The sequence below is a fragment of the Gossypium raimondii genome, chromosome 7, assembly GCF_025698545.1.
Source record: "Gossypium raimondii isolate GPD5lz chromosome 7, ASM2569854v1, whole genome shotgun sequence".
NCBI lineage: Eukaryota > Viridiplantae > Streptophyta > Magnoliopsida > Malvales > Malvaceae > Gossypium > Gossypium raimondii.
Genome location: NC_068571.1, coordinates 29,499,202 through 29,510,567, shown reverse-complemented (window position 1 = coordinate 29,510,567; position 11,366 = coordinate 29,499,202). Strand labels below are relative to the sequence as shown.

General features: G+C 33.2%; 1 protein-coding gene across 1 annotated transcript; it reads right to left on the bottom strand.

Moving 5' to 3' along the window:
* Nucleotides 1-7,712: 7,712 nt before the first annotated feature.
* Nucleotides 7,713-10,471, bottom strand: LOC105797278 (uncharacterized). The gene is made up of 2 exons (XM_012627238.2): nucleotides 10,139-10,471; nucleotides 7,713-8,016 (listed from the first exon to the last, which is right to left on the bottom strand). The coding sequence occupies exons 1-2, from the start codon at nucleotides 10,310-10,312 to the stop codon at nucleotides 7,942-7,944; spliced, it is 249 nt and encodes an 82-aa protein (XP_012482692.1). The 5' UTR covers nucleotides 10,313-10,471; the 3' UTR covers nucleotides 7,713-7,941.
* Nucleotides 10,472-11,366: the final 895 nt, after the last annotated feature.

Here is an 11,366-nt window from a genome sequence, read left to right as displayed (position 1 = left end):
TGTTAATTGAAAGAAGTATCGGTTTTCTAACGAAATTTTAATATAAAAAGGACTGGCGTTATGGTGGGATTTGTCCTTAAGTAGCAAGTTATGACAACCCGCAAGGACTTGTCTTTAAGCGCACAAGTATGTATCCACACCATAATAAGTCTATATACATGATAATCAACTCAGCTTGGGTCCACAAGGATCCTTCGTGAAACACAAACCTATGTGTTCAAGTTCTCTAAGTATGTATTCGCAAGTTTGGTTCCTCCAAATGAAAATCAGCGGGTGTGAGTCTACCAAGACCATCATCCAAACAAGAGTCCGCATGGATTATCATCCAGGCATAAGTTTGTCAAATCATTTGCAAGTATGAGTCCATAAGGACTATATTGCAAGCTAAGATAGCCTGTAGGACTTATCCTCAAGCTTTTATGTTGAGTCATCCCACTGGAATATCGCTTTATGAAAATTTATGGAATTTAAGTCCTCCAAATACCAGTCCGTGTGAACAAATTTGTATAGTATGAGTCTATGGGTCTAAGTTCTCCAAGCATAATTGCACGGGAAATAATTATCTAACGTGAGTTCACCAGAACTATCTGTTAGTACATATCTATTTATACGAGGGCAGGTATGAATCCGCAAACCTGAGTCCGCAGGTATGTGTCCTCAGGCATGAAACTATGAATGCGATTCCACAAGCATGTGTCTGGAGTGTATTAGTCAAGTATGACATCGCCAAGATATTTCACCTCGTATAAGTTGCATTGGGTAAATTCACCTAGACTTACCGTAACACAAATGTTTGCTGAGAGTGAAGGCAAACAATTTAATGGACTATTTAACGTCTTAGTTGTCTTTATGCTTGAATTGTTCTCTATGCGAGCTGTATGTATGGGAGAGTAAACATTATACGAACTCACTAATTTCACCTTAAACTTATCATGCTTCTTGATTTACTTGTTTCATGTATTAAAGGTTATTTTTAACTTCAAGGAAGGGACTAAGCCAGAAGTTGTAATTTTTAGTTGTGAGCCTCTTATTTGTAGTTAGTAATATGTACATATCGAGGTGGTCCACTGACTAGTAAATTAAGAAATATGGTTTTACTGTGTTTAGTCAAAACTCTTTTGAATTCAAGATAGTATGTATGGATGGATTAAATATACATTTTGTAAAATTTAAAGTACGTGTTAAAAAACTGATATAATTTATCAACTCATGCTATTGCATATTCTGTCAAGTTGAATGTTTCAAATCGTTTAAGTATTGAGCAGTAACATCACCTTGTTTTGGTCTGGTGATCGGACCGGACAAGAGTTTTTATACATACTCATGTAGATACTCTTATATGACACTGACAAAATGACTTCCTCCACACCCCTTCACATTCCAAACAAACAACTCCATTGATAACAAGATAAGAACAAGAAGGAACAACATAACCTTACATATTGTGGGCATCAATGCCCTCCATATCATCGCTTTCTACGTGTGAACCAATAGCCAATGACCTCATGATTGCCTCAGTGTAATTACCGACGGTTGCACCCTGATCATCTTGGGCATCGTCTCCCTCCTCCCCTCAATAGTTGCTTGAACTCTCACTAAGCTCTATCCAATTTGCCACTAGTAAGCCCCAACGATGTCGAAAAGGATGACACTCCTTGTTTTAACAATAGTCGTGACTTAACTTAGACTACACCACCTTTCCCGTCCTTTATGACATTGGGATCCTCATTCTCATCAATCACCACTATCGAATGGTTAGCTTGGTTAAGTATGGAGGGAACCTGTCGCACTTTCACCCTTAGCTTCAGATCCAAGAGTCTAGAAATGTTCTCTCCCATTGGTTCCTTACACTTGCCTCTCCCCATTAGAGGACTTGAATTTTTACTTTCTCTATTCAGACATGAAATATTGGTTACTGCCACAACCCCAAGATGAACATTGCATCTTGAGTAAGACCACTCAAACAAGCCCCAGGGATGCTAGTATCCAACTCCCCGGTGCAACAATTACAGATGACCTCAATACCTATGTCCGTTACTGCACCACTGTGACCTGCTCCCTAATCCCATGACCCTCCTCTTAAACATCTACAAGCACATTAGGGTTAGTCTTTGGACTTGTTGTCTACTCGTGCACTCGGTTCCTTCCCCATACCTGATGTTTAAAAATCATCTAAGATCCAAAATCCTCATGTTGAACCCTTAACTCCATAAACTCAACGGGTAGTTTAAGCTCAATGATTGGGTCTGTATGTTACAAACCAATGTGTGTGCTCGGATAGACGTCCTTCACATGTTCATACCTTCCACACCTAAATAAAATGGTTGGAAAACTCTTATACTCAACCTTATGAAGTACATCATTAATAATCATTTTATATACAAATGGTTTGGCCAAGTTGGCAGCCACTACTAACCTAGAAAAGTGTCCCCTCGTAGTCGCCTCCGTATTATGGTCCACCTTAATCACATTTCCAATAATGCTACCAACTGCCCTAAGCAAACTCTTCTTATGCATAGCGTTCGAAAACCCTAGAAAATGAAACCAAGTAACAATATTATGTGGGAAGGCCTGACTTATTGAAAAGATGAGAACCATGGTTGCATAATTAAGTATTGGACATACACAACCTATGGGCCCTTCGATAAAACTTTAGTATAGTCCTCCTACATTTGAAACTTAGCAAGAAAATAATCATTCTCAATGTCCACCAATTGGAACAGTTATGTTGGCTTCCACAAGGTCATAGTTTTGTTCCATAAAGTTGTATAACCAATTTTTTATCCCAATAATTTCAACACAGCCATGTGCGACATACTCTACTCCATTAACAACCTTACCCTCTCTGTAATAGCCCATTTTTTAGTGGTGTCGAAAATAGTGGTTTCGAGACCACAAACCCGACGAGTGAGTTCGTATAATTAGTATTTAAATTATACAAGTTAATAATAATTTTTATTGAATTTTCATTTGAGGAATTTTAACCAATTGAATTAAAAGTTAGTATGAGTGGTTTGGTTCAAAAGTCAAGTGGTTATTAAAAACGAAGTATTAGGACCTCATTTCCGTAATTTAAGGCCGTAAATATTTTTACTAAATATCTACAGAGTCGTATTACATGTGAATTGAAGTTTGGTCTAGGAATTTTGACGATTTATTGCTTAATTATGATAAAAGGATTAAATTGTAAAAGAGGTAAAAGTCAATTGTTATATATTTAATATAGTAAAAGGACCAAAATGGTAATTAAACCATGGTCAAAAAGTCCAAGTGGTGGTGGCATGATTAAATCCACTAACCTTTGGGCTATTTGCTCATTTAGTCCTAATTAGTTTAGGATTAAATTAAAATTAAGCTTGTTTAATCAATAATTAAAAATAATTGAAGGACCAATTGTGCAATTAGACCTTCCTTAAATGTAAAACAGTGGGAATGATATGGAAATCCCTAGAATTGTGTTTAACTTATTTAATTATTAATTAAAATGTCTTAATTAAATTAAATTAAAGTAAAAGTAATATAATAATAAAAAGAAAAAAAAGAAACAATAGGCTTATCTCCTTCATTTTTCTTTTATGCTTGGTTGAACCTCCATTTTTGGAGCTTGGGAACTTTCGGTTGAGTTTTGGTTGCATGCTAGGTAGGTTATTCTTGCCATTTTAGTAATTTTTTATGTTTTTGAGCTCGTATTAGCTTAATTTAGCTAACTCGGAGACTAATTTATAATATTGTCAAATGTTTTGGATTATGCCATTAATGAAATTGAGTTGTTCTTGAAGTTTTATGGTAGAATATTAAGCTTGGTTGCTAAATAGGACTATTTTGTAAACTAGTTTTTGTTGATTCTAATGTTCAAGGACTAAAATGTGAAAATAGTAAAAGTACAAGGACTTGATGCAAAATAATAACAAGTATGGGCTGTAATGAAGGGAATAGATCGGCTAAGCTTAGAATTAATAAAAAATGGTTAAATTGCATGATTTGGACCTAGAGACTAAATTGCATAAAAATGAAATGTTGGGGGTAATTTTGTAAAAATTTCAAAAAGGACTTAATTGCATAAAATGAGTTAATATTACTATTAGAATTATTTAATGGAATGAAAATATTATTTTAAATCAAGAACGAGTGGAAAACCGAGGAAAAAAGAAAATTACCAAATAGTCATTGTACCTTGTTGTTGCTGCAGTTTAGTCTGATAAGTTTGTTCGGTTAATTCTATATGTTTTAAAATTATATATTAAATAAAATTTATCTGTTGATTGTTGATTAATGTGTTGATATCCGATAATCAAGAACTGAAATAATGATTGATTAATGTGTAAACTCACCTATTGTGATCTATGGTTGACATGAATTCTGTTAAGAATCTTGTTGATAGGAACTCGATTTATTAATCTTGTTATTTGAATTATTATGTTTAATTCAATAAGCTTTATCGTTTAATCGATGAACTTACTAAATTTTATTATAAAAGCTTACTCGTGTTTGTTATGTTTTTTTTGTAGATAACATTTTGTGGATAATCGAGCGATCGAATCAACTCAAAGATTCACACTATCCAGGAATCTTTGGTAGATTTTAATTTTGTATGGCTTATATGGCATATAGTAGGGTTAATTAAAATGTTATAAGTTGATAGCTATGTGTTGGTTGGTTGGTATGTTTTTTATGATATAAAATTTAGAAAATCCTATAGTATGTCATGTTAACTCTAAAGTTGTGCTCTATGTTTGATTATGAATGGTAGAAATCAGTTTGGATCTAGGCATGGTGCTTGAGGTCAAGGTAAGCAAATTCAATGTGTGTGTATGGTGGCTTGTATGTTTGATTTAAGAGATGAAGATTATAAGTACTATGTGATGTGAATTTGAAAGACAACTTAGTTAAGTTTAGGTGAGCATAATTGGAATGTTTTGGTTGCCCTTGAAGTGTTTTAGGGTGTTAGAATATTAAACTTTCGCTACTGTCTTGACTTGTTTTGGTTGAAGTCCTTAGGGTATTGGTAGAAGTCCCAAGCCAAAACTACCTTGCTCACTAGAGTGCGTTATACCGATAGAAGTTAGGGTTGTATTGGTAGAACCCTGAGTTGTATCAATAGAACTCTCAGTTCTACTGGTAGAATTTTGTAGCCTTTTCCAAGGTATTTCCATTTTTTAGTTCTACCGATACTTGTCCACCTAAGTATTGGTAGAAATCCTTTAGACTTCAAAAACTTGTTAAAAGTTAAATTAATTCAAAGTTTTTTAAATGTTTATTTTGTCCACACTTTGAAGAAAATTTTTTAAGTCATCGTAGGCTCAATTAAGGCCCATAAATGAATGTATTACTCCGATCTGAATTATTATGAAATTCTGTTAATTAAATTGGCAACTTGATGCTACCTGTTATTGATTGTTCTAGATTGTACGGAAATACGTCGTAACCCTAATCTGGTGACGGGTACGGATTATGGGTGTTACACTCTCTAAGAAGGTAATTGAAGGGATACTATTCATCGTATCAGTAAGAACATCCCCATCTCGCAAAATGATGTCCTCCTCCTCCACAATAGGTGTCACACCCTTATTTCGACCCCCATCATTGGCAATGACATGTCGAAAAGATAATTGATCGGCACACCCATCATCCACTAGCTAATATTTCCTTCCGACGTTGAACCCTCTTGCTACCTAGAGCTCCATCCCCCCATCTGAGGGCTTACGTAGGATGTCTCTCGAATCACCAGATAGACCGCCCAAATCTCCCAAGCCTTCGCCCACATCCCCCAAGACTTGGAATCCTTTACCAACATTGTTAGAGACCATATGCCTTTTTTTCAAAATTTTAAATAACACTTTTTTTATAAACACGAATATTCTAAAATAAATACTAAATGTAATTAGATATTTTTGTGCACTTTATTTGTTCAAATATTTTATTAATTTTAATAAAATAAGATTTTCTAACATTTGGGTCTAAATGTTATGTTTGAAAAATAAAAATTCAAATTTTATTACTCTAAATTTATTAAATTATATTTCATTTTGATGCGAATGTATTTTGTTTGTTTAAACTTTTAGTTAATAATATAAAAATATTTTTTATATTAAAATTTAAAAGTAATAAAAATATTTTAGAATGAAAATTAATATTATAAAATTAAAACAAAAATAACTACTTCGTATACTAAAAGATAGGATAAGAAAACCTCAGATTTCAAGAACTATCACCTTTAACTCCAAAGTAATAAAATTGTTATCGAACCCATGGATATAATTTTACTCATTAGATAAAATTATAAATTTAATAATAAAATATAAATAGTAAAGTGGAACAGCTGGATCTTCTCCTTTTATTCTTTTATATAATAATTATAATAAATGCAATACAACTTCTTTTGACTTTTTAGTTTTTCTAATAAATTTCTTTTATTGGAATCAATCACAAAAAAAAAAAGTAATGAGTTCTACAACTCTTACCTACACCTACTCCGAACCTCCACTCAAATTCAAAAATTCACCCGAAAAATGGGAGGGTGAAAAACAATATGAAACCTGAAATATATGCTTGAGTAAAATTTAAAAACCGTTTTCTATATGGTTCGGGCCTTGAGCAATTTTTTGGCCCGAGTCTAGTCCCAACCCAACCCCACCCGAATATATTATGTTATAAAAAATATTATATTAATTATATATCTTAAATAAAAATTATATATATTAAATCACTAGCCTAATAACAATTAAACTCATTATCCAAAACCTAAAAAAAAAAAACTTACCCAACTAAATAACCTAACCCAAATTATAAAATTTTTAAAATTATATTTAATATAATAAAATATTTATTATATTTATTTGGGTTTTTAATATAATAAAATATTTATTATATTTATGGTAATCTTTTTAATATTAATACTTTTTAATGTATTTCAATGTGTTAGAAAACTTTTATTTTAATCCTTTTAGTGTATTATTTAAAAAATATTTTAAATAAAAATTAATCTAAAAAATCAAATATAGACTAGCCCGAGGTTCACCTTTCCTAAATTGGATCAAGCTTGAACAAAAAAGTAAGCTTATTTTTCTAACCAGATCAAGCTTAAAAAATTGATCTAAATGCTTTGTATGAACTCGACTATGATCATATACTATTACCCAAAATCTCTCATTAAATTCTTTTTTCCGTAAATCTCTTCATTTTCTTATCTATTTCTCCATGAAGTTATTTTTTCTATCTCAACTCATTTTGTCAAATCATACGATTCTTTTTTTCTACTCAATTATTATGTTTGATTTTTCTACTTGTTTCTTCTCATCTATTCATCATTCAAACAAAGAAAACAAAGATATCCGATTAGGAATTGTTTGATCTTTTGACTCTTTCTACTTTCTGTCACATTAGTTTTCTTTTTTCCATTTTTGTATTTTATTTTGAGCTTGGTAAGGGCTGGGAGTTAATTTTATTGTTTGGGCCACTTGATTTTGCATAATGGATGGCTATTTTTTCGGTTTAGGCTTGATGAAGTTTGCCCAAAAACCATTTGAATCGATTTTTTACCAATTCATCCAGTTCACGATTCAAATGGTTTAACTACTACCTTCAGACCGGTTTGTCAGCCAGTTCCTGGTTCAACCGGCCAATCCAGTTTAAACAACATTGCTCATTACTATCCATGACTTCATATATATATATTAGTAAGATTTAATTTTTGTTAGTTTCCACACTCATCAAGCACCCAATTTTTCTTTACCATAACAAAAACATGAAACACTTACAAAAGCCAGTTTTAAGATTTTGTGAAGGTGACCGGCAAAGTTACGGTCACCACTTATTGATCATATAGAAATCTAAACCGATCAGAGTCTCAAATTCAAATCATAGGGCATGTTACCAAATCCACTGCAAATAAACAACTGAACTGCCGCCCGTAGGTTTGTCTGAACCATCATTGCTGCTTCATCAATAATCTTTGTTTCCAAAGTTCTTGCACCACAGCTGTGAAGGAATTGGACGAACGGGCTGATGAGGCCGTTGCTGCAAGAAGGATGACCTTTTAGCTAAAACTATCATGGAATATAAGCTGTCTGATAAATAAAGATGTACAAGTTTTGAAGAAATTAACCAAAAATTAGTAGATATCATGGCTACGTGCATTTACATTCTACTATTGAGTAGAAACTTGGGTGTTAGAAAAGCAACAATTTGTCTCCAGTGAGAGTTTTGGTTAGTTGAAAATGCAGCTGCTTAAGGAGATAAGAAGTACATGCAAAGCAATGGGCTTCAATCATTTGATGAAGTGACGATGCAACACTTGGCGAATGTTAAATTGACCATCTTGAAATGAAGTCATATGGACAGTTGACCTTCTAGGTTCCAACATTGGTGAATTGCCCGTACAATATTAGAGAGTAAATGCTATGGAGGAATTTAACTTCAAGTTTCAGAGAAGAAAATAAAAAGCTGCAACCTTAGATTATTACATAAACTGGTGAACACTTGAAGATTGGCATTCACTAAGGAATAAGTGCAAAGCTAGCAGCTACTAGAAAAAGTAGAATTTTGCATAGCATCAATGGGTTATAATGGAACTGTGGCCACTTAAGGAGATAAGAAGTGCATATAGAAGCAATAAAAATGAGGATAAGAGCTTCAATCATTTGATGAAGTGACAATGTCCCATTTAGCAAATGATAAATTTTTTTTTTTTTTTTTTTGATAAAAGCAAATGATAAATTGACCACCTTGGAAGGAAGCCATATGGACACTTGACCTTCTAAGTTCTAAATTGGTGTATTGCCAGTAGAAGATTAGAGAGTAAATGCCATGAAGGAATTTAAATTCAAGTTTACAAATGAGAAAATAAGAAGCTGTAATCTTAGATTATTACATAAAATGGTAAATAGAAGATCAGCATTCAATAAGGAATAAGTACAAAGCTAGCAGCTACCAGAGAAAGTAGAATTTTGCATAGCATCAATGGGTTACAATGAAACTGCAGCCACTTAAGGAGATAAGAAATGCATATAAAAGCAATAAAAATAAGGTAGGCTTCAATCATTGGATGAAGTGACAATGTGACATTTAGCAAATGATAAATTGACCATCTCGGAATGAAGATGGACAGTTGACCTAAGTTCTAACATTGGTGTATTGCCAGTACAAGATTAGAGAGTAAATGCTATGGAGGAATTCAACTTCAAGTTTACAGATGAGAAAATAAGAAGCTGCAATCTTAGATTATTACATAAAATGGCAAACATTAGAAGATTGGGATTCAATAAGGAATAAGTGCAAAGCTAGATGCTACTAGAAATAATAGAATTTAGCATAGCACGGATATAATGAAATTGCGGCCGCTTAAGGAGATAAGACGTGGTTACAGGCTTTTCAATCATTTGATGAAGTGACACTGTAACATGTAGTGAACGATAATTGACATCCTAACATTGCAGTATTGCCCGTACAAGATGAGGGAATAAATGCCATACAGGAAATAAACTACAAGTTAACAGGTGAGAAAATAACAAGCCGCAATCTTGCATCATTATGAATAAAAGTAAAAGCAAGCAGATTGGTATTCAATCAAGAATAAGTACGCAGCCAGCAGCTACTAGGGAAAACAATTTTTTGCACAACATTGATGGGTTATTATGAAACTGACAGCAATTTTTATGAACTTCAAAACTTTGTAAACCATTTGCTTTGTGATTACAGTGTAGAAAATAATAATTAGGGGACCGTGATATACACCTAGCTAACATTCAACTAAGTATCTGAATAATCAGTAGCTACTCTTCATTTATATATAAAATTTCAAGTTTCACCTTCAACCGACATTTATATCAAAACAAACTAAAACCGAACTATTTAATTTAAGGCCTCACCTTACCAATCCCTTCTATCTAATTCCAAAAGATATGCATTAAGACTCTACTAGTACTGACCAACTATAATACAATTTCCATTAGGATCCAGCAAATCCATAACAGAAATCTTAGCATGAATACTTTATATTGTTCGAAATCTTTAGATTTTCAAAAGGGTTAAACCTAGACTTAGCACTTAGCAGTTAGCAATTCATATAATTAGGGGAATATACGTTCTAAAAAGCAATCAAAAACAGTAATAAAGTGAGGACAGATGGGGACTTGGGCACCTCGAGCTCGGCGGATTTCATGGCGATCGGGATACAAATGAGGAAAACGCCGAACATAGCAATCGCAGTATTGCGACGCCAGTGCTTGGGCCGGCAATATGGGCCACCAGACATGCTCCACACCTTCGTCCTGAAATCCTCTGCTCCATGCCCTCCATGTTCTCCTCCTCCCATCTTTTCTTAATTTACTCGAGGGATCTATCGAAACCTCTTACAAGTCTAACCAGTAAAGCAATTAGATCAGTAAGAAAATTGAAATATTTCAAAAGAAAATGAAATTTAAGAAGTAAAATTTAGTGGCGAGGATTGAGAGCGAACGAGGAATGAATATTTGGGTTGCCTGAGGCAAATGGAAGGTCCAGGATCGAGGATCAGCTGGGTCTGGTTCGCAAATAGAGACATTGTGCTTGTAAATGGGCTTCGGTATTTTGTTACTTTTCGCCTTTTCACAACAATACGAGCCCATGGCTGGAAGGAGGCCAGGTTTTGGGGATTTACGGACCTCATAAGGACCTGGCTTTAAGCATTATAAATTATTTTTAGGGTTAATTGCATGTCACCATGCTTAAATTTTGAATTGATTTCAAATTTTAAAGCATTTTAATTTGAGAATTCTCAAATGTATCGATATTATATTATTGGGGTAATATATAATTTGGTACTTGAGATTGGTTTCAATAATTAATTTGGAATCTAAGATTTTTGTTTCAGTTTGGTACTTGTTTAGCTTCAATGTTCAATTTGGTACCTAGACCAAACAACCCAATGAATGTTTGAAACGTATACTTTAGTAAAAAAAACACGGACACTTAATTGCGACAAAAAAAAAACTCTAGTACCTAATTAAACACTGAAGCCAAACTTAGGTACTTAAATGGGACAAAGAAAAACTCAAGTACCAAAGTGAACTTTGAAGTCAAACTCAAGTACCAAATTGGGACAAAAAAACTCAAATACCGAATTGAACATTGAAGCCAAATTCATGTATCAAACAGTATATTAACCTTTTATTATTTATGAATAAGATAAGGCTTAATCTAACCTTTGGTACCCAAACTTGACATTTTTTCTTAGTTTGATACCTAAGTTTTTTTTTTTTGTCTAATTTGGTATTTGAACTTGCCAAATATTATACAAATTATCCAAAACACTAATTGTATCATTTTTTATGAGGGGAAAAGAGTAGCTAGTGTATAACCAACATGTAGCAAATGACATGGAATTTAAT

Bases quoted from the DNA above. Each gene is read 5' to 3' on its own strand.
- LOC105797278 (XM_012627238.2), bottom strand. From the start codon at position 10,312: ATGGGAGGAGGAGAACATGGAGGGCATGGAGCAGAGGATTTCAGGACG. The intron at 8,017-10,138 runs GTGCCCAAGTCC...TCCTTCTTGCAG, and splicing joins TGAAATCCGCCGAGCTCGAG to CAACGGCCTCATCAGCCCGT.